Source organism: Enhydra lutris, unplaced genomic scaffold (genome assembly GCF_002288905.1).
Source record: "Enhydra lutris kenyoni isolate GAN:26980312 unplaced genomic scaffold, ASM228890v2 scaffoldscaffold5, whole genome shotgun sequence".
NCBI lineage: Eukaryota > Metazoa > Chordata > Mammalia > Carnivora > Mustelidae > Enhydra > Enhydra lutris.
In genome coordinates, this window is record NW_019154089.1 from 10501311 (window position 1) to 10525765 (window position 24455).

General features: G+C 38.0%; 1 protein-coding gene across 1 annotated transcript in view; it reads right to left on the minus strand.

Moving 5' to 3' along the window:
• LOC111141183 (ADAM metallopeptidase with thrombospondin type 1 motif 19) overlaps positions 1 to 24455 on the minus strand; it is a 246812-nt gene that overhangs the window by 193972 nt on the left and 28385 nt on the right. The window contains exon 3 of the mRNA XM_022493562.1: positions 6663 to 6828. Coding sequence (XP_022349270.1) covers positions 6663 to 6828 — 166 coding nt within the window. The remainder of the gene's footprint in view (positions 1 to 6662; positions 6829 to 24455) is intronic.

Genomic DNA, 24455 nt, shown 5'->3' on the forward strand with positions numbered 1-24455 from the left:
GTAGCCACTAAAGTTGAACACCTGCATACCCAATGACCAATGATCTAAAATATTTATTCCTCCAAAATGCATGCAAATCACATGTACAAATTATTCACAGTAGTATTTTAATAGTTCAAATAACCATCAATAATATAATGGATGAAAAATTTTGGCCTATTCATTCATACAATGTTCCAGACCTGGAATGTTCCAGAGCTAGGAAACTGAACCAACAACTGCAATGTGCAAGAACATGGGTGAACTTCAAAAATATAATGCTGAGCAAAAAAGCCAATTACAGAAAAGTAGGTGGTGTATGCTTCCATTTATAGAAACAAAAGCTGGGAAGATGTGACATTAGATGTCAGGACAGTTAAGTATTTTGGGACATCTGTGGTGCTGATATTTTCCATATTGTGATCTGAGTGTTAACTACATGGGAAAATTTTGGGAAATTTTCATCTTCATTCTGGGAAAATTCAGCCATTGGACACATAATTCATACAGATGCATGTGATACTTCAATAATGAATTTATTATTTTAACATCTTTATTGAGATATGTACCTGACAACACAGGGAGCCACTGAAGTGTACAATTCAATTAGTCTTAATAAATTTCTACACTTGGGCAACCATCTCCACAATGCATGGTTAAATCACTGATGACCTGTTCTGTTCCTTGCTATTTATTTATCACCTCTTTTCTAAAACTTGTACTTGGGAGCCAACATCTTTACTATATTCTTTACTATAATTTTAACGGAATCCCTAGAAGTAAACATGGGTGTTTAGTAGAGTCCTGTGGAGATAAACATGTGTGTTCAGTTGGCCATGTCTTCCTGGATGTCCCTAACTTTGTTTTGAATTTCAAAGAACTCACAGTTCTAGTCCATCATGGTGGCATCTGATAAATTGTTTTTCTTGAGTCCTGTTCCAGGTTGAAGCCCTGGCTTGTCAATCCAATTCAAGACTATTCCATTCTACTTTGCAAACTATCTATTCTACCTTTCTTGCCCTCCAACATCTTTCCATGGTGTCAGGATTAATTTATACCTTGAATTTTTGTACCACTGGTTTCCTTCTATTACTGTCTTCTAGGCTTGACTGAGTTATCTCTGAAATCTAACACGAACTGGATCCCACTACCTTTGCTGGAAACTCTACTGTTCTGAGATATCTTCATTATTTACACTTTCTCCTTTTCTGACTAGCAGTGACCCAGACTAAAGTCTATTTAATGAACAGTTTTACCCAAATTATCAGAAAGAATTTGTTAACTAAGGTAACAAAAGTGTTATAAAACAAATGCAAACACGCCCTATTTAATAATTTTAAAAAAGACATTATATCATGAAACATGATGATGCTCAAGGACAAAAACAACAGTAGCCATCTGCAACAGGACCACAGAGTTAGAAGTGTACTTACTGGATCCATATTTAGTGATTAAAACCAAAGACCTTGATGAAAGACAACATAAGAAATTGGTTTTATCTGTATCTTGAGGTCTATGACAATTAGAAATGAATTTTGTAGTTTTTCTAATCATAATCACAAACCTATCCACAGTTAGTATATTGTTATATACACTTACAATATTTAGTAGGAGATATTCCTACAAGTAGATGAAAAGATTTGTCTTGGCAGGGTCAATACCAAATAAACTAACTATAGGAGGAAAGTATATATGCAGCTCTCTTACAAGGATACGTCACTGACCTTGTACGTGAAAATCATGTAACAGTAGGAAGACAAAGGATGAAAAGACAGGCAAAATATTAGAAAGCAGACATCATCACAAGTAAAATTAATCAGACTTAGGGGAAGAAAAGGAAGGTTGTTAGAATTATTCTCCTTTGTTACTGTTTTTATTTGTTTTGGTTTGTGCAGGGGTGGGTGGGAGGTTGTTTGGATTTTATTTTTGAGTGACTAGGCAGATAGAAGGCAGAGGATATTAGCAGAGGAATTTGGGAAAGAAGATGATGGGTTCCATTTTAGACTGAGTAAGTCTGAAGTGTCTAAGAGATAGCTGAGTACTGGTGACTAAGCACCTGACAGGAAAGGTTAAACTGGGGATTGGAACTAATGAGTGTATAAGCGAGGTTGAATGCATGGGTTTGGATTACATCACCCTTGGGAAAGCGTGTGGTGCAAGAAACAGAAAGAAAAGGAGGAAACCTGAGGAAATGCTTACATTTAGGGGATGTACATATGGAACAAGATAAGCCCACAGAGGAGACAGAGATGTAAGAAAAATAAGATGAGAAGAAACCAAGGGGAGATTTATAAAATGGAGGGCTTCTGAACTATAGCAAGAATGGTAAAAAGAAATGGTAAACAGAGAAAAAAGTTTGTTTCCTTTATTACCCCAGCTAGGGGCAGCTGTGCTAGCTCTAATCTGCCAGTGTGCTACACCCTTATTTGCAAGTTATATTTCAATAGATTACATGGAACATCCTAGAATGTTTCTTAACAATCTCAACTAAGTGGTAGACTCCATCATACAAGTTAACCATTGTGTATGAATCATGCATATTGAAGTAATCTTTTTATTAAGTTGCGTTATTTGACGGCTTCATTGTCTGCATCAACTACGCTAAGCTTGTTTTTCATCTCCCGAATCTTGAGACCATTTTCTACCCATACGCATACATGAAAACAACAAAGTTGATAGCACACGCTTCCAGTTAGTGAAGAAATTTTAAAATGTGTGGTCACCAATGCTCAATGTGTGCTCTCCATAATGCCCTACACGTAGTGACAGTAGTCTCCACAACAGTTAAGGATGACATATGGAAACGATTTCTGGTGAAGTTAGCTCTAAGAATAGAGGGGATCTCTATGTCCTGCTCAAATTGATCGGTGTTCTTCAGTTTTACAAACCTCCTTGCAACAGTGAGTCCTAGACGTACAAGTTTTTACTAAAATGTTATATAATATATATTAATGTCACTTGCCTGCTTTAAACCTTTTTGCTCCCCTATAAAATCCTTATCACAGCACATATAATGAAGTCCCTCATCATCCAGTTCATGACTACCTTTCCAGAGTTGTATCTCATGTCCATACTGCAGCCATTTGGTTTCAGCTCCCTCAGCTGATGCTGTCTCCTGCCTTCATACTTCTGCACGCATTTCTCCTTTTGCCTGAAATGTTCTTCCCTGCCTGACAACAGGCACTAAAAACTTCACACCAGTGTTTCACCTTCTGACATAGTCTCATTTAATTTTGACAAGAGCTCTGAGGTTCAGATATCGCTATCCCCATTCTGTCTACTGTACATGAAGCTTTTGAGAGAGAAAGTCCATTTTCTAAAGTCGCACAGCTACAAAGTGGTAGCATAAGTTTGTGAACACAGGCAGAGACTCCAAAGTCTATTATCAGAATCCGCACACTCGGTTCCCCTTTCTCCCAGAGATGTAAGTCTGTAATCAAGATAAGTTTTACTTGATCTTTGCGGCTCAGGCCCCGATATCAGATGCATGGTTTCTTGTGTACTGACCCTGTCAGAGTCCTTATCATACTACAGCATAATTACTCACTTACCAGTTTGTCTAAAATAATACACTGGTTTCCTCTTAAGAATAAGAGCTGCGCCATTTAGCTCTGTATCTCTGCAAAGTGACTGGTAGTGCTTGTGTTACAAACAGAGAAGCTATGGAGCTTGGAAAGTGGAAAACGGTATGGAGGTTCCACAAAAACTTAAAAAACAGAAATACCACCTCACCCAATAATTACACTGCTAGGTATTTACTCAAGGAAAATGAAAACGAAAAGAAATACCCACCCCTATGCTTACTGTAGCATTATTTACAATAGCTAAGATAAGGAAGCAACCAAAGTGTCCACAGAAAAATGAATGGATGAAGATGATGTTATATATATATTCAATGGACTAGCACTCAGCTATAAAAAAGAATGAGATCTTGCCATGCATGACAACATAGATGGACCTAGAGGGCATTATGCTAAGATAAGTCAGTCAGACAGAGAAAGACAAGTACTATATGATTTCACATATATGTGAAATCTATAAAACATAACAGCAAACAACCAACAACAACAATGACAACAACAAAAAACCCCACAAACAGACTCATAAATACAGAGAATGAACTGGTGGTTGCCAGAGGAAAAGGGTGTAGGGTAATAGGAATAATAGGGGAAGGGGATTAAGAGGTACCAACTTCTTCTTTACAAAATAAATGCAAAGTACAGCATAGGGAATATAGTCAATAATACTGTACTGATTTTGTATAGTGACAGAAAGTAACTACACTTACTGTCATGAATGCTGAATAATGTACAGAGTGTCAAATCACTATGTGGCACACTTGGAACTAATATAATATTGTGTGGCAACTATACTAAAATAAAATTCCCACAGAATTTATGGGAATTGACAAGGAGTACTGAGCTGGAATGAAACCAGAGCTATGCCTTGGATCCAAGGGGGTCTCTGGCTCTCAACCTCATGTGCCTTCTCTATATTATCTTCTATAGAAGGACACAATAAAGTCATCCTAAAGGATAAAGTTTTCTGTTCAGAAAAAAATATTCATGAAGTCAGTACACAGAAACATAATATACGAAGGCATTAAAATGATAAAGGAGACTAGTGCAAGGACCAATTTGAATACAAGGAAACTTTTTCATTCCTCGGCATGAAGGCAAATACTGCAACATTATCCAAAGCTGAATCAAGGGTTTAATATGTTAACACATCAGCCTGATCTGAAGTAAAAAGGGAAGAGCTACAATTAGACAAATTGGTATCAGGAAATCAATGTTTTATTTCACATATTGCTATTTTTAAAGCCATTTTTAAAATTCTAGACCTAAATTTAAAAAGTATTTGAAAATAGGTAAACTCAGTGAATCACCCAATTGCTAGCTTAATACTCCTTGCATGCAAGTGCCTGACCCAAATAGTTTGGTCAATTAATACCGAACCGTCATGCCCTCAAAATAAACACAGTAAGAAACTTCATGAGCAATGTTTGCCAAATAGTAACTGTTTATTTATGCTTTGTAAACCTATTAAAATTAAGAATTTTCTAGAAGTCTTTCTTCTACACACCATGGCACACAAAGCCTGCTTTGTGTCATCCTGTTCATGGTAGTTAGAACAGTTAGAACTTACTCCGATTTGGAAGTCACACAGCATAGACTGTTAGTATAACTCATACAAGACATTTTCCTTAAATGGACTAAATTCAAGGTGTTGCTGCTATCATTCGTCGACACAAGAGACTTTCTTTGGCTTGGTCATAACACTATGACTTCTGTTCAGCAGTTTTATCTCCTTGGTGTCTATATACTTTGAAGAGAGAAGAGGAATATGTCTTACTTAAATTAACTAAATGAATGAATAGAGGGGCACAGAGATCTACTTAACCCGCTCTGAAGATGTCTGCCATACAGACTGATACCATGAGTTTTCATGGAAGAAAACAGAAATCATGGATTAATTTGAGATATATACACCAAAACAGAAATAGAGTGTAATTCTTCCTGAATCTGAACACTGTAAGCCAGCGATGATAGGAGCAACCTATGCCTGCTGTAAATGTTACTAATTGTCAAAAGTCATAGACCAAAACTAGCCTCAAATACCATAACCAACTTTCAAATTGGTATCTTGGCCCTCACTCTACTGACACCTAATTTTAAATCTGCAAGTCACTTTTTTATGTCTTTACAACAAAATTCTAACTAAATTCATGTTTCCTCAGATTCTAACTAGAAATGTTTCTCCTACCAGTGACTATTCACCGAGATGTCTGGATTAGATATCTAACAATTTTTCCTAGGGACACTTCTAATTATTTTCTGAGTGTTCGCTATTACTTTTGGATCCTACTTTCATAACAGAAATCATCCATTTTCCTCACCGTTCTTGCTAACACAGAGATCTCTGCCAAAGTAAGTAAGAAAGTGCACAAAACAGTCAGCCCCATTTTATCTCTGTGCAGAACTGGCAGAGACTAGGATTTGATGGTCGGAAATGTTTATGAGCTTCTGAAATGTCCAGATTGAAGGTATTCTGATACTGAGAATAAAATTCAAAGAAATAAATCTTTACTCTTCTCCCTATTACACTATTAATTTTAACCTCCAAGATGATTTTTACTTGGGCCAAATTTAAAAGAAGAGGAAGAAGGAGGAGGAAGAGGATGAGGAGGGGGGGAATGGGAAGGAGAACAAGAACAAGAACAAGAAGGAAGAAGTAGAAGAGGCATTGGGTCAAAGTAAAGATAGCTATGATGGGCTCAAAGAGGTGGACTAAAATAAGGCCATGAGTTCACAGTATTCAGTTTCAGGAGATCAGGAATTCTCTTGATGTCATGTCTATGCCTGTGAGGTAAACAGTACACCACGAGGAACATTCCACAGTTTGAAAGAGATATAGGGCATGTTACATATTAATCTCTGAAGTCCCTCTGGAGTTCCATTTTTTGACACTAAAATGTGGCACTTTGCAGAAGACTAAAAGAGAAGTGTAAAATCAATATATTTAATAGTTATTGACCAGAAGAGATTCCACATTTTGAGAAAAGTATAAAACTAGTATATGGAGGAATGGACAAACAGACAGAAAGAAAGGGAAGAGAAAAAATCTTAATATATTCTTCTCACATTGCATATTTGTGAAACCCTTCCAGGAGAAGGCATTACCTGAAATGATACCACAGTAATGACTGTGAGGAGCTGACTTCTCTGTGACTTTTTCCTCCACGGACCTTTTCTGCCTATATACACGGTGTGGGTGACCCGTTATGGCCATTGTATCATTGAGTGGTTCAATAAATATGAAGTCCTCATTGAGCTGTATAAATCCCATCTGGAAATATATAACATAAAAAGATATGTAAGAAATACTATTTGGATAAATTTCTTTCTAGGCTCTCCTACTCACACACACTCTATTTTCTTTCACATATATGCATACGTTCTAGTGAAGCTTTTTCAGCAATGCCACTAAGAGGTAACGGTCTTCCCATTTTAGTGCACTTCATTGCACTAGCATAAACTTCATTTAGTTAGACTTAGACTGCATGGGTGGGAGGCTAGATGCCAGCAACAGATGCACAGTAAAAATTCTGGAATGGTTAAAGGCTCACTTTGGGAGACCCATGGGGTCACTTACATGTAGGCATGTATAGAAGACCAATACGGTTTTTAATTGCATGTACCACATAGTCCAACTTCTCGGCAATCATTATTTAATAAAGTGATTCATGTAACATGTCAAACCAAAGGCAGGTGACATTGCATTGAAATTATTATATAAAATACTCCTGAAACCATGTACTAAGCATTTTTAAAACCTTTGCTCAGTAAAGTACAGAAAAAAATGAATGAAATGAAATGAAAATGAAATGAAATGAAAAAAATGAATCATCACTTACACAAGCATGTTTCAAGTCATATAATGCCATGTTTTTAAACTTAGCCAATTGTAGACAGAGAGCTAAAAACTGTAAAATATGGTTATTATCAATAAAAAGAACTTATAACAAGTAGGTATCCTTTTATTATATTGAGGCTAAGCCTTGTCATTTCTTTCCTTCCTTTTTTAAAACATAAATTTATATTATAACTAGGAAAGTATTCCACAGAGACATATGACTTGAACTTTTTGATTTTTATTATTTTATTCTGCAGTGCTGTATATATTACATGTATAAAATATATATAATACCTATACTTGACTATTCTGTTAACTCTTTAAGCCAATGTTTTTGAAGAAATAATCCCTTAGAACCTGCATTTTCCATACCCAGTCTACTATCAAAGTTCTTCATTCTGTTTTGAATTACATAAAAACTATGTATAGTTCACTTTAATTTGATCCACATACAACTAGAATAGTAATAATATACTTACTTCTTCAGATACAATAATTCTTCTATACAGAATGTTAAGAAAAATTAAATCTATACTAAAAAGAGATGTGTTTTCCTAAAAAGTACAGAAGAGGCTCTTTCTTTTGTTTTAATCATTAAAGTGTATTATATCTTCTCTCCAGAAAGACTAGATGATTGCCAATATGCCATCTCATTTTATTCTATACTGAATCAATGTTACAAAATACCTTAAGAATAAATCTAAAAATACTCATCACTTTTTTAATCGAATTTTTGTAACACTAATAAAATTCTCAAGTACTAGAATAACAGTTCCATCGCCTGTCTGTTGTCCCCTTCTGTTTCTCCATCTCCTTGTCTTTCATAGACACACACACACACACACACACACACACACACACACACTGGGGGTGGGGATAATGGAGAAAAGATTTACTGTGACAATTCTTGTAAAACATAACAGGTAGGTATTATATACTTGTGCCATTTTGGGGGTGATTTTTAATATGAATTCCAATGAATTGTTTTCCACACATGTGTTCATTGTCTCTGATGTAAAACTAGAATGAATTTTGAAGTAATTACAAGAAAGGCAAAAAAAATTCCCTTGATAGAAAAAAGGACAGTAAATATTTAAAACTTGAAGTAATAATCATTAAGATGTTGTACATCTACACAGGGATTGAGAGTGGATGGTATCACAGTATGTATCACTGATGCACACTGTGAAAATACATGTTTTCACATGTATTGTGAAATACATGTTACTCTCATCTCATGTATCAGTATGCTTCTAAGGTTCAGTCAGTACTGAAGGTCACTAATACAACTGACAGTGTGGCTGATGATGAAAATAATAAGTTTTATGATGCTCAGTAAGAACATCTCAAACAAACATGCTCAGTTTCCTTAAATCACAAATTTATAACCTGATACATTCTTTCAAAAGGTTATAAGTATAGTTGTATTTAGAACAATAAACCAAGGGGCACCTGGGTGGCTCAGTTGTTAAGCATCTGCCTTCGGCTCAGGTCATGATCCCAGGGTCCTGGGATTGAGCCCCATATCAGGGTCCCTGCTCCACGGGAAGCCTGTTCTCTCTGTCCCTCTTCCCCAGCTTGTGTTCCCTCTCTTGCTGTGTGTCTCTTTGTCATATATATAAATAAATAATCTAAAAAAAAATAAACCAAATAAAATTGAATTGCATACCAACATACAAAATTTAATGACTCCAAAAACAGATTGTGGACTGAAGATTATTTGGATTCATAACCCACTACTAAGCAACTTTGAGAAAGATACAGTGACTTAATCTACACAACTGTAGGACTGTGCAGAACATTGAAATAAATTTTTTTAAAGTTAGGATTTGGAAACCACTTCCTAGTAATTATTTGTTGTGTTAGAACTTTATCTGCAGACATTTTTAAAAACAAGAAGCCATTTTTGAAAAGGAAAAAAATATTGGAATAATTATAAATGGTGACTCACATTCAATACATATTTACTGTCTGACTACAGTGTGCCCGACTCAGCTCACTCTGGGGCACAGTTAGCCCTAAGTGATTAGCATTCTTTCTTCAGGGAAGGGTTTTACATCTGAGACCAGAATACTATCCTAAAGAAAGGAAAGTGCTCTAGCTTAGGTCAGTATCTTTCAAGATAATTCCTTATATTAAAGCAGAACCACAGAAAGACTTGAGGTCTTCGGTGTCACCATGAAAGCCTCATGTTTCCCATTAACCTCTGTGCACAAGGGTCCCTGCGCACAAGGGTCAATAATCTGGCAGCATTCACATTAGTGCAAACATTGTCCTTTAAGTTTCAGAAGGAAAGAAAAGAGAATGTGAATGAATATCATACGGCACACCATCTAAAATAAATGCAAGACTTATAAGCACTTTTCTCCCAGATTGCTCTTATTTAGATTTTTCAAAATGATTTTAAATGTTTTGAGACATTTCACACAAAATTTGGAAATGAAATTAAGTTTAACAGGTGTTCCCTACCTTATTTCTGTTATCATGTGCATATGCTCATATGGTGGCATCTGTTCTTTTGCCGTTGAATGTTATTCTTTGATCTCACAATTTAGCAAGAATTTCAGTATTTTGCAAATTTACCTTCAATTACATTAATATGTTACCATTCGTTTCTTTTTTTTTATTAGTTCTGACATCTTATTTCTCTATTTAGTTGCCTCTGTGCTTTATTAAGACAACAAAGAAAATGATCTTCATGTAGGTGCACTGGAACTGTCACTAAATTCTAAGCACAGAAAATTTGATTTGGTGAATGTGCCATATATACTGTTGGTGAAGTGCTCACATTAACCAATATAAATATTTCATGTTTTCAAATTCAAGTTAATTATGGTCTTTTAAATAGATCCTAAAACTCTAATGCAAACATAATTTAAAAATGACTTATGGACATCTGGGTGTCTCAGTCAGCTAAGCACTGGACTCTCAGTGTTGGCTCAGGTCATGATCTCAGGGTGGTGAGATCGAGCCCTGAGACCTCCCCCTCCGCTCTCAGTGGAAGTCTGCTTGAGATCCTCTCTCTCTCGTTCCCTCTTTCTCTGTCCTTCCCGTACTCTCTTTCTCTCTCATAAATAAATATACAAAATTTTTATAAGTGACTTAAAAATTGGAAAACAACATGGCACTCTCCACTCTTGTTCCCCCTCTTCACTGACAGGGTACTTTACTTCCACCACCTCACTGCCCATTCCCTCACAGAACTGAAACACTGCCATAGTTACCTCAGATTTTCTCTTCATTCTTCCCTGATTCTCTCTGGAAAACTATTTTCCAGAACCTTGGTTTTCTGGGTCAGCTTTCAATGGGTTGGCTGAAGATATTTATCTGAGGCTCAAACTGCATATTGTCAGTCTTTGATAATGTCCTATTTTAAAAATACGTAGCATATCATAAGAACTCCATAGCATAAGTGCTAAAGGACATGAGGAATGTGTTAGATCATTATAATTTCAGGATATCTGAAGTGTCTTGAGGGATAGCAGAATCTGGATACAATGAGGGCAAGGCTGTTCCCATGAGAGGAGATGTTATGAGCAAAGGCAAAGAGGACGTGGAGTCTAGCTAAGAGTTAAGAAGATGCCTGCTTTGAGTAGAGAGATGGGAAAATGTAGCATAAAAACAAGATGAACCCACATAATTGAAAACATCAAATGATGAAATTCTTGCTTGGAAAGTCAATGTCCTGAGGTCAATCATTCTGAGGATGATTACTCTCTTGTCTGACCACAGGTATATCAGAGAATTAGTGAGGCTCTAAAAGAAGTCCAAATGTTTTGTTTCTACACAGCAATTACAGAAGTTGTGAAAAGATCTGGCATCTTGAGATGCTTATGAAAATATTGTAGACACATGGCTGATGCTCTACATGAACCGAGCAATGTACATTTGGCTTTATTTGAGTATTTTTTTGTATAGTAATGTTACGGTATACATCTCATTAAGTAAATAAAGTATATAAAGCATTATATAGTTCAGAGTGTAACCATAATATAGGGCTTGATGTAAATTATAATACTGTAAGTTTGTTTGATGCTTTATTCAAAAGACATCATTTTCAATAATACTATAAATAGCGGTGATTTTGCATGCATTTGTGTATTCAATACACACAAGCAAGTCTATGAAAATACACTTCTGACACCCTATATATCCTACTGTCTTACAATGCTGAACTCTTCCTGACTTGACCCTTTTGATGTTTCCCCTTTACGCCCACAGGGGGAAATTCTAAATCCTTTGTGAAGATATATAAAGTGTAAGGTCATGATAAACTCTTGCCTACCTCTTCAGTTTTATTTTTACTACTTAAACTTTATATATAACCACAACAAACACATTTTTAAAGATTTTGTTTATTTATTTGACAGAGTGAGAGCTCAGAAGCAGGGAGAGCAGCAGGCAGAGATAGAAGCAGGCTCCCCACAGAGCAGGGAGCCTGATGTGGGGCTCAATCCCAGGACCCTGAGATCATGACCTGAGCTGAAGGCAGAGGCTTAACCGACTGAGCCACCCAGTGCCCCCAACAAACACATTTTAATTGTGTGAACAAATTTCATATTTTAACATATTTCAGAATAACTTTTAGTTGTATGATCACATCTTGGTACATTGCACATGCTGGTTTCTCTTTCCAGAAAGTGATTCTTGATTATTTCTTCAAAAACAAGCTAACCTGGCCCTCTCTCCAAAGTAACCAGTGCCTCCCTGATCCACTTCTACACTGTACCTTTCTCGTTATTACACTAATCAGTCCACTATAGTCATGGTTGTTGTGTGTCCCTGATTAGACCATGAGCTATTTGGGGCAAGGCTTTGGGCACAGAGCTCAACTTCCTGCCTTCAACACATAAGGCCTAGTATACAGCAGGTACTCTAGGAATGTAGCTTTTACCTTAACATACTCTTCCTTTTGGAGATAAAAAGAAAACATATCCATTCAATGCTCTAGACCATTTATTCCATCTACTCTACCTGTAAACTCCATCTGAGGGGAAATTACTATTCAATTTCTCCCCTCCGGCTTTCCCAGCATTGCCTTCCTTGTGAGCCCAAGTTCCATCTTTAGAAAAAGCTTTCATGAGACCTCACTGTTAACATTATTCTGTTTTCTTTCTTTGCCAAAGGGCTTCAGAAAGTGTCCTGAACCTATGAGGGTAGAAGCAAACCTAGAAATCACTGGGCCATCAACGGAGTTTAAAATCAAGAAAACCGAGACTTGGAAATGTGGCCTAACTTGCCTAGAATCACACAGAGAGTTCATTCGAGTATCAGTGCTGGAATCTAATACTCCCAGTTTCCAAATTTGTTTTTGGTTTTAACACATCACTCTAAATTTGCGTGCTACCTGCATTTTCCTTTCCCTCACTGAACTCTGGAAATTGTTGTAAGGCCGCCCACCATTTCCTGTCCTTTGTTCCCTCCCTGAGGCATTTGGCCCTTGACCACTTTTCTTCTCCAGGAATATTACATTGCTCTTGCTCTCTTCTCTAGCAACTGTTTCTGTTTCCTTAAACTGGTCATGTTCCTCATTCCAAAGCAGGTCTTTGGTCAGCAACTGCTGTCTGCAGTAATCCCTCCCAAAGGTTTTATAACACCCTCTATGGAGCCAATACCCAAATCCCCAACCCCCCTCTCAGCCCACTACTTCCATTGAAGATCCATGCTCCTCCCTGTTCACTTCTCATCCCCTCACTTCAGATGTGTGCTCCTTCTCCCACACCAATGCCTCTCTCTGAATGTACATCTCTGTTCATGCCTCAAACTAATCTCTAGTTACCTAGGCTAAAGAAAATATAGAGTCCTTTTCTCTTCACTTCTTCTAAAATATTTACAAGGAAACAATAATGTAAGAAAATAATATGCCTGAGTGCCAGACACTGTGTATATATGTTTTCACTTAATCAACCAGCAAGCTTGTGCCATGTAGGCTAACTTCATTAGTTTCATAGTTGAAAAAGTGAGTTTCAAAAAGATTTACTGTGTCCTAAGTGTGTCACAAATCAGTATGTGGCAAAGACAGGATTCAAACCAAAGAGTGCCTTGTGAGGCCATCTGAGGCCATATCACTGTTATTCCAAATAACTCTCATCTTTAAAAAATTTTGCACTGAGGATTTGAGGTCAGGCACAACACCTCACGAATGGTAGAGGTCCAAAATTTGATATCAACAGCAAGGCCAGGTCCCATCCCTCACAAAGCAGAAGACAAAAATACTGTGTTAGTCTCTGAATCTTATCCTGAGGGGACTGTTTTATATGATGAGACACATTAGGTGCCAAAGGCAAAATGGGTTTCTGAGAGGGCTGAGGGTTTCACTCCCAGAACCCCCTCAGTGCTATGAACCCAGTCACTCACCCAAGACTGATTTGGGAGAACATTTCAAGGACTGAGTGTTTCTTTCCTTCTTCCTTTGTTTCACAATTCTCTTTTCTACTTTCTTCCTTAAAATGTCTCCAGATCATAAAACCAGAATGTTTAATAGCAGGACACTTAAAAGATATAATTAAAAAAAAGAAAATCATGATCCCAAATCCCATATCATACAGGATGATTACACAGGTACGTGTATATTTATTCCTAGTCTATTAACATACACAAAGACACACAAGTAGATATGTGGGTATGTACCTGTGTGTGTGTGCGCATGTGTGTCTCTACACATGCACACATTTTTTTTTTTTAAGGTTTTATTTATTTGACAGAGGGAGACAGATCACAAGTAGGCAGAGAGAGAGGGGGAATCAGGCTCCCTGCTGAGCAGAGAGGCCCATGTGGGGCTCAATCCCAGAACCCTGAGATCATGACCTGAGCCGAAGGCAGAGGCTTAACCACTGAGCCATCCAGGCGCCACCACACACACACATTTGTTCAAGTTTTATATTCTACTTTACTTTTCCATTTAAGAATAGCTTCAATGCTACTTTGTTTCTTAATGGTATTAAATAATCTTTATAAGCCTGGTTTTTAATTGCTGAATAACAGTGTACCCTCTAAACATATCATAATTTATTAGCTATTCTTTCATTTGACCATCTGTTCAATAAATGAGGATTGACTTTGTACAGCCAGAGGACGGGGACAGCAGTGATGGTCCAGGCTGGCAAGACCTGTCACCAATTTACCCACATTCCAGGAAGGGATACAATTTGCTATTTATTTGACTGAGTCAAAGCTACACATACAATTTCTCTATCACTGTTAATAAGCTTTACCTTGATGGTTTAGACACTCATTTATGACTGTGTTCTATTCCACACACACACACACACAGTTTCAAATATAGCCTGGAAGTATCCCCTCACATACCTAAGGGACAAGGCAGGCACTGAAAGTGACCAACTAGAGAAGACAAACCAGCCCTCTTCAAAAGACAACTGTGAAACCCCAAGAGACTGAGGGGTATCTCTGAAGAGGACAGCCTCCCAAGAACTCATAAGTGTGGCCAATGAGAGGTACAGAGTCACCATTTTAAGCACCTATCAAACATAATGCTCAATACCACTATCCCATCACACAATTACCATGCCATGACTCTGTCACCAAGCCATGACATCACTAGTCACCCAAACATACTCCTCCTTCCTGCCTCCCTTACAGATTCTGCCCTCAAGGAGCCAGAGGAAGCTCAGGGCACTGAGCAGGAGAAATGGAAGCCCTGGGTGGGGAAACAGCAAGGACTCTGACTTCTTTCCCCCTTCTTCACTGCAAGTAAGTAGCTCTAAGCAAGCCTGAATGTGGAAGGCATGTGGCAGAGAGACTAACTCTATGGAAATTTGGAGGGTTTGATGATTAGAGGATAAATATTTTAACTACCAGAGACTTTTTGTGACTAAATTTACCAAGTGACTTCTCACAACCTAAGTGTGAACAACACCAGAAGAAGCCCAGGGGGAATAAGCCCCCAGTTTCATGACAGCATCCTTTGAGTCCTGTTTACTCAGTGAAAAGTTCTATGTGTACAATATGAATTCAGGTGCCAAGTATTTCAAGGATTAGAGAGTGATGAAGGGAAGGTCTTTTGGGTGAAGTGACATCTGAGCAGAGATCTGAGAGTTGGCCAGGGCAAGTAGGAGGGAAAACATTCTAGGCAGAAGGAGAAACAAAGACCCTGAGAGGGGACCAGCTTAGCACGTGTAAGGAAAAGCAAGGTTGGAATGCCTGGAGTGCAGAGATTCCTGGGAAAATGATGACTGGAAAGGAACTCAGGGGCATTCCATGACAGTATCACTTATCTGATACATATTCAAAAATAAACCTGATGAAATCCTCCTGTGGTTTTTAGACTATTTATCTTCTCTTGGACACTGGCTACAGATTTTACCAGGGATGCTTCATGATGACCTTCTGTGCTATGTTCTTTCAACAGTCTTATATTATCTCCATAATAATTACTCAGGAATACATGTCACTCTTACCAATGAAAAAAATATGGTTTCTCTCCCATTTTTTTGAAAACCATTGGCCTCCTCTAATTTTTCACCAGCATTTGACAGAGAGATGCATTTTAAAACAATTTCAAAATGTTCCTTTTTAACTCCATTATAGATAAGCAACATCACAAGTATAATTATAAAGAGAAGCTGTAACTATGTTGAAGATGTGAAAAATGGCAAGCACGTGTAAAGTGGAAAATAAGTTCTCCATCCTAACATTCAGTATCCAAAATTACTGACTTTTTGTTATTAGGATGGTTGTCTCATTTCTCATTTTATAATCTATTTTTTGCTCAAATCAAAAATAGGCATTGATTTGATTTTCATATGCTCTCTAACATCCATTCACTTTACTGTAATCTCTCATTGCTTAGAATGATTTTTAATTTACTCCTTCAGGATTTTTTAGAAAACATTGATTTATTTATTTTATAGAGAACGCATTGTGGGGAGGGGCAGAGGGAGAGACAGAATCCCAAGCAGACTCCTCACTGAGCGTGGAATCGGACATGGGGCTCGATCTCATGACCCTGATATTATGACCTAAGCCAAAATCAAAAGTTGGATGCCTACATGACCGAGCCACCCAGGTGCCCCATCCCTCAGGATTTTTGTGGAGTCTTTAAATGTGCAAAATCATGAGTTGAGAAATAGGCAGAAAATTCAGTTTTAAATCTACTTCTAAGTTTATCAACCAGTCTAGCCAAAAGTTATTGTGTCCTACTGTATCTTCCTGATGATTACATGTTACAAATGTACCTATTGAAAACCTGCTACATGACAGCATGCAGGCACTAATGCTTCAAAAATGAAAAGAGATTTTAATTCCTATCTTCTCGGTCCTTATATATATCAGGGAGAAAGACAGAAAAATCAGGTATCCAGACAAATATATTTAAGGAATTAGAAATAGTGAAAAGTATCATTGAAGAAACAAACAAAGATCTGAGAGAAATAGAATGGAGATTGAGATGGGGTGGCCCACTAAGACCTGTCTGAGGAGTGAGCGTCGGAGGCAAGATCCAAAGAAGGAGCCAGCCATATCAAAAAGCCTACAGGCAAGAGAAGATTGGTATATTTGGCAGAGGATGCTGTATATCAAGACTATGGCCCTGGAGTAGACAACAGGAGGAGCTCAACAGAGTTGAGTTGGGAGAAACTCAACAGATTGACTTTCTATTTACAAAAATATATACCTTTTAATTATTATTTATACCTTTTAATGATTATTTATTACAACATAAGTTTGTGTTCTATATATAGTTATGCCACAGTAAAGTTTATTTTTAAAATGAAAACCAAAGGATAAATAATGTAACAGTATTCCTTCGCAAGACAGAGGCAAGGGAAGTACTAAAAGAAATGCGCTCGCTCCCAGAAGGCAGAAATCTAGCACAAAAAGGAGAGAGCAAGATAGTTTATTTTTTCCACCCCAATTTTATAAGTATTAACTTTACAAACAGTGTATAAATGTGACTTAGATTATACTATAGTTTAAAATAGAGGTTGAAATGGAGGGATAAGACTTGTTGGGAGAGGGCACTGCTGTAATTAAAGCAATTAATAATGGCGGCACTGGTGTAAAGTCTATCAGTGAGGAAGACCTATCGATGAAAGAGGACAGCATGAAAGGATTGACACGGAGACTGAGGCAGTGGCAGGAGTCACAGACAAATAAGAAGAGTAGCAAAAACAGAACAGAAGCATTGGCAGGCCATGATTCATGGAGAGCTCTGAAGATCACAAGAAGACATTGAGATTTTATTGGAAATGTAACTGGAAGCAACCAATAATGGATGGCATAATCCAAAAGAAATTTCGAAGAAAGTAACTCTTGTCTGTTTTTGGAAAACAGAGTACAGAGTGACGAGAGGAGAATCAGGGAGACCAGTCTGAAGTGAGCTATAACGATTAAAAAGCAAGCCTATGGTGACTAAGAAGACCAAAGGGGGAACGCACAGTGGCTGAGCTAAGGATGTGGAGAAAAGGAAACACATTTGAGATTGATTTTAGATACTCGTACGGAGGGTGACCACTCCAATTTGTTAATGGTTTAGATGCTGGGACATGGAGCGACAGTAGCGCAGAGAATTCAGGATGACTTCAGGGTTTCTAACTTAAGTACACCAGCAGGGGAGATAAGGTCTGCGACTGAGATGTATATCAAAGGACCTTATTAGGTTTGATGTAGCTGTGAAATATCCAAGTGGAGAAATCAAGTGGACAGTTGGAATATGGAGCTTAGTGCAGTTCTGAGCTCGAGACATATGTCTGGGAGCTGCCAACAAAAAGATAATCTTTCAATCCGCAGAGAAGACTGATGTTATCCAGAAAGGAAGTGTAGAGAAAGAGCAAAAGAGAGGCTACAACCAAACCCAGAGGACCCTAACATTGAGAAACAGAGAAGGAATCAGCAAAGGAAGGGCCAGTGAGGTTAACGGAAAAGTAGGATCTAGTCTATTTTTTAAAACAAGAATTAACTCTTTCTAGAGGTGGCTTAAAAAAAACAAAAGGCAGGAATAAGCTCTCATTCAGTTCACTCCAACCCACACTGCTTGGGTTAAAAATTCACTAGTCCTAGACAAGATGATCAAATACACGGGCTCATGCTTCTGTTGAATTCAACAGCAAAAACTAAGCAGAAGAACCCTCTGCTGCCTACATCGACCAGGGTTCTCCAAAGTCCTAACAAAGCGTGACTTTTGTTTTGCGGCAAGTCCGAGAATTTTACGTGTTCCATTTTCTTGAGTCACAAGGAGAATTTCAGTTTCTTAACTAACCCTGCTTGCCCGATGTGCTTTTTTAACAGTTGGCTTCCAGCTCACTGCTCGCCCCAGCACTTTGTGAGCGGGTGGGTGCCTGTTCTGTTGCACACCTCATCCTTAAATGGTTAGTCACTCGGTGACTCTGCAGAGCCACTCACCATGGTGATGAGCCCCTACAGCACTTATCTCATGCAATTCCAGCCCAGTTATGTGCTTCCAGTGGAACTGAATGAGACCACTGAGGAAGCTGCACAGCTGCGATGTGGGGAAGTACTCCTCACTGCCAGGTCTTACTGGTGACCTCACAATTAACAGAGCCATTGCCAACCTCCTACATACCCCTAGGGAGTCGATGCGAACTCACTTCACCATGGAAACAAGATCAGTGGAGCAAACTTGTCAAGGGCCATAGCACGGGTACTAGGAGACATGGAAAATGTGCTGCAACTTCTTTTCCGGATTCAACTAAAGGTCAAATAACTAAAGGTCAAAATAACTAATTTACTTGACATTATTTACTGAGGGCATACTACGGGTCAGCGGATGTGCCCAGATGCAGCAAATACAGCAGGGCACCAAATGTGTTAAAACAGCCAGTCTTAAGCATCTTTGCTAATACAGACAGTCCCCCAATTACAACGGGGTTGACTTATAAGAACACAACCTGACGATGGTAAAAAGCCATGCATGTTCAGTAGAAACCATACTTCAGAATCTGAATCTGGGGGTGCCTGGGTGGCTCAGTTGATTAAGTGTCTGCCTTTGGCTCAGGTCATCATCTCAGCGTCCTGAGATCAAGTCTTCTATCGGCTTCGTGCTCAGTGGAGAGCCTGCTTCTCTTTCTCCCTCTGCCCCTATGCCCAATGGGCTCTCTCTCTCACTCACGTCTGTCTCAAATAAATAAATAAAATCTTTAATAAAAGAATCCTAATTTTGGATCTTTTCCTGGGCTGGTGACATGCATAGAATCCTCTTTCGTGAGTCTGGGCAGCAGGTAAGCAACTGACTCGCCTCCTACAACCGTCCTGTACCCATTGAACCATTCTGTTTTTCACTTTCACTACAGTATTCAATAAATGACATAAGATAGACAGTTCTATATTATTTTGTGCTGGATAATTTTGCCCAACTGTAGACTAAGGTAAGTGTTCTGAACACATTCAAGGTAGGCTAGGCTGAGGGATGGTGTTCTGTAGGTTAGATGAAGTGAATGCATTTTTAACTTCTTATTGTCGATTTTAAGTCTTCTTTCTCATTTTGCATGCATATATGCAGAAAGTGTTACTACTTTTCCATTTAGGACCCTTGGATAATTCAAATATTCTCCCCTTATTCCCATTTTGAATAGCATTAGGTAATTTCCAAGAAATTATATTGGTGTTTTACCCACTTAGAGGAAAAACTAAATCTTGTGCCAACAAAGTTCTTCCTTACATGGCCTGCTTCTTAACTTCACGATCCCCGAATACCAATCTGTGACTAGATAGTATTGAAAGAACACAATTGAGCCTCCTTCTTCCCCACCTTTCTCTACTCTCTCTTTTGTCCCAACAATGAGTACATGGGCTCAAAAAGCTACGGTAATATCAGGCTGACTTAAGAGGTCATACACCTGAGGAGCTGAAAAAATCTGGCAAAAACCAGGAAATCCAAAGCACTCTGCACACACCAGACCACATCAGGAATATCATACCCATGCATCACGTTGTAAAAAAGACCTCTCTAAACAAGAATGTATCCAAACCAGAATTTAGGGGTCACTTTGTTCCAAATTCCAACCAGAGAAGAAATCATTCATCAACACCTCTGGTAAATATTTACTATTCTGCTTATGCATTTCAATCATTAAGACGGCAGTCACAGCTCTGAAGCAATCCAGGCCTCTAGTGGACAGCAGTAAGGCTCAGATTTATTTCTTAAAAAGGTCCAGAAGGCTTCTTCACCACCACGTTAAATCATGAGTCCTGACTGTACTTCCTAAGCACCTTTCCACATTTCAAATACATGACAAATACTCTCATGTCCTCTCTGTATGTGGCCAGTTACCGTAACCATCCCTGATATGAAATCTGTCTTCATTCTTTTCGTTTTACTTGGATGCTTGCTAGTTTATCAACATCATTCTTACACATTATTTTCTTTGTGTTTAAGGTATGGAAGTGAATGTTCAATTAAAAAATGTCTAGAACTTAGGATGAGTTGAAGTAACAGATTATAAGAAAAGTAGTACATTAAGAACCTGGTACAGACTGGTATAGGACAACGAGAGAGGAAGTACTTTTATTTATAATTATTTACCATTCTTTATTAGGAAATATTTCAAACCTTCAGAAATATGCAAGACAACAGAGTGTCCAGGAATCCATTCTCAGTATTTAAGAAATGTTCACATTTATGTTCTGTAGATAATTTTTTAAAAATATAACAATCTCTTGATTCAGTTGAAATGGACCAGCACACCTTCCCAAAACCAAATCCCTTCTCTTATTGCTAAGGGATAACTACTACACTGAAGATGTGTGTATGTTTTGCACTCATGTTTTAAATTTCCACTACATATGTATTGTCTTTACAAGTACTATGATGAGCATGCTTGGACCTATCTAAAAAGATTCACTCTAGTGGCTGTACTGAGTATAGACTACAGGTGGGAGAAAGGCCATATGAAGACAGGTTATCAGTGGCTCAAGTAGAAGGTAGAGCTCACGATGTTTGAATGTGCACTCCAAAGGAAAGAAAGGAATTCAGGACAACACTACAACTTTTGGCCCTTGCCAAATGACCATCAGCAGGACAAAACGGAGAGGAGAATTTGGAGTTGGAGTGGGAGAAATGATGACTTCAGTTTGAAACAAGTTTGATATATCTATTAGACCTCATGTGGAAAAGTCAAATATATATCTGGACATACAAATTTGGAGCTCAACAGAGAGGTCTAAATTAGAATTACCTATTTTGGAATCCCTGACAAATAGTTGGCATTTAAGCTATGAGACTGGGTAAGATCCCCAAATAAGAAAGCTCATGACTGAGCACTAGGTCACCCCTGTTAGGAAAGTACAGAGAAGAAGAATGGTCAATGAAGCAGCCAGAGAGGGAGCAGTCAGGGTGCAGTATGGGCTGGATGGCAAGTGATAGAGACACGTATCAAGAAGGAGGGACAGCATGGTCAGCTATTCCCATTGCTGCTGCGGGTGAAGTAAGAGAAGAATGCATCAGTAACCCCAAGTGAATACTTGTCTCTATCAGGCCCACCTCCTCCTCCAACCTTTGCAATTAACTATTTTGAAATACAGACATTTGTTTATAATTCAAATAAAAAGTTAGAACAACTACCATTCAATGCCTTCTTTCATTAATGGTAAATGCATTATCAATTTCAATGGAAGATGGGGAAAATTTACTCTGTAAATTCTCTTAGCAATCTAGGATGAAATGACACATCTGTAGCAGAACACATGGATTTATTTGAAGGGTTAGGGACTTTCTGGTCTCATTAACTAACTAGACTTCAATGCTACATGGCAAGTACTTATTCCACCTATCACAAGCTCGAAATGAATTATTTTTTATCTGGTAGACTTAACACATGAATTTTAGCACTTTGTGTACCTATCATACAATATTACACATTGATTCTTACCTTATATAGTACTTAGCACAGTCCCTAGGAGGCTACCCATGCTCATTTTCTTCTCATTTCTGCTTCCTACACATTCTTCTGGAATTTTTGAAGGCTGTGTAGGTAAGTGAAGGTTATAGGAAAACAAGGAAATCAACCCATCATCTCTGCAGGTGTGCATTTTATAGTTACTTTGATCACTTGGCCATGAGAAGTCACTATGTCATTTATTTGTACTTGAATGGGGAAGTGTCAGAGTCCTTTTGGAAATCAGATCCTAGAGGCCACTTTAGCATTAAAAATTTGAAAGGGATTTTGGTGGAAGAATGTTAGTGAGAGATCTTCATTTACCTGCTCAACCAACTAACAGACATTTCCCGGAATGCAAGGGCTAATTAGGTTTATAGGTTTTCTTTTGGACATATTTAAACAGATTGGTGTATAAATCACCCATGGGTATACCACTACTTATCAACCTAATTTAATATTCCTCATTCATTTAATTAATTAAAGATATCTAGTAGGCATTTCTGAAAGTCTAGAAGATTATTTCATGCACAGACCAAAATATTTTCCATTCCTCATTTCCATTTTGCTTAAACACATTTTAAGCCCTTATGGTGATGCCAGATAATTTTGAAGTAACTTACTGTACCTTAAAAGGTGAAGACACAGACACTGAGAGGGTAAGTTAATTGTCTAAGGTAACACAGGATGATTACAATAGGGGAACTTGGATTCAAACCCACACAAGGGCTCCTGAGTCCATGCTCTTAATTTAAGGAGCCAAGAAGCTCCACAAGTAAGCTTGTTACCTCGAGCATTCCACTTGCAATTACTAATGACTAAGGTTTTTTTCCCTGTAAACTTTGTATAAACTTAAAAATATATATATATATTCAGTTTTAGCTGCATGTAGAAGCAGCTCTTCCTAAATGGAGTTTTTCGGTGCTTGGGGTATGTGTATAGGTTGTAGCATATGAAATTGCTTTTTATTGTATGTCAGACATTCATATATTGACAATTTCATACAATTCAACCTATCCAGAACAAACCTTAACCATAAAGGATAAGACAGAGGACATGGCCATGGAAAGACTAAATTCAGTATTTTGTCACATGATGCAAGCATAAGCAAGTCATATAACCTCCTTGGTTCTTATTTCTGTCATTGTTAGAGTAAAAAATGGTAAGGTGTGTTGATCCCAACTCCTGAGAAATTAAAAGTTTAAAAAATTCTCATCAACTGCTATGTTCAAAACAAACACTATGTACCCTCCCAAATAAGAAAGCCAAAGAGCCCCAATCACAAAAGGTGGATCTTATCAAAGCATCTGTATAACTCAGAATATGTTTCCCAGAAAATGTGAAAACAAGCAATCTCGGGAAATCATAACTGAGCTGTGCATCCATCCAGGAAACTAAGAGCCAATGGTCCCGAAAAGATTCTCATAAAAGATAAAATGGAAGCTCTGAGATCACTGAATTAAAAAAAGGAAAGGTTAAGGGCCTTGCGGTTCTGTTTGAAAACTGAAGCTGCCATGGGCCAGTAGGTTTTGAAATGGGCTTCTTCACAGAGACTTCACTGAGCATCCCACCAGAGGCTGCAGAGATGAGATCACCGTGGTTACCAAAAAGACCTCACAGTCTGAGAAACAAACTGAGGGTTTCGGGGGGGTGATGGGGTGAGCCTGGTGGTATTAATGGGGGCAGGTATTGCTTGGAGAACTGGGTGTGGTGCATAAACAACGAATTCTAGAACACTGGGGAAAAAATTAAATTAAAAAAAAAAAAAGACCTCACAGACGACTAACATGTTCCATATCACACAGATGAACACAAGAAAGAGAATTCAAGGGGCACAGTTTTCTTCTCATTTCTGCCACATCACCTTTCTTTTTCTTCTGATCATGAGCCTGAAGGTGAGTAGACCCACCAACTGTTTTAATTAAGTGTATAAATCACACTTAACTTTTCATAATGGGCACCCGATACATCCTAACCCATATAGGATAATGATGTCAGAATTACTACCTACTGACTTGGATAGTACACCAAAACTATGAAAGAAAGCTAGATAGGCCCAATTGAGACATTAAAAGTCTGATCTTCATAGACGACTGAGGCTTTGTAACATTTTTAAATGTATTCTATACTCTGGATTAATTTCCTTAAACACCACTCATTCGTTTAAAGAACACTCTTGCCAAATTTGGTTCACTTTTCAGCCTTAGGAGC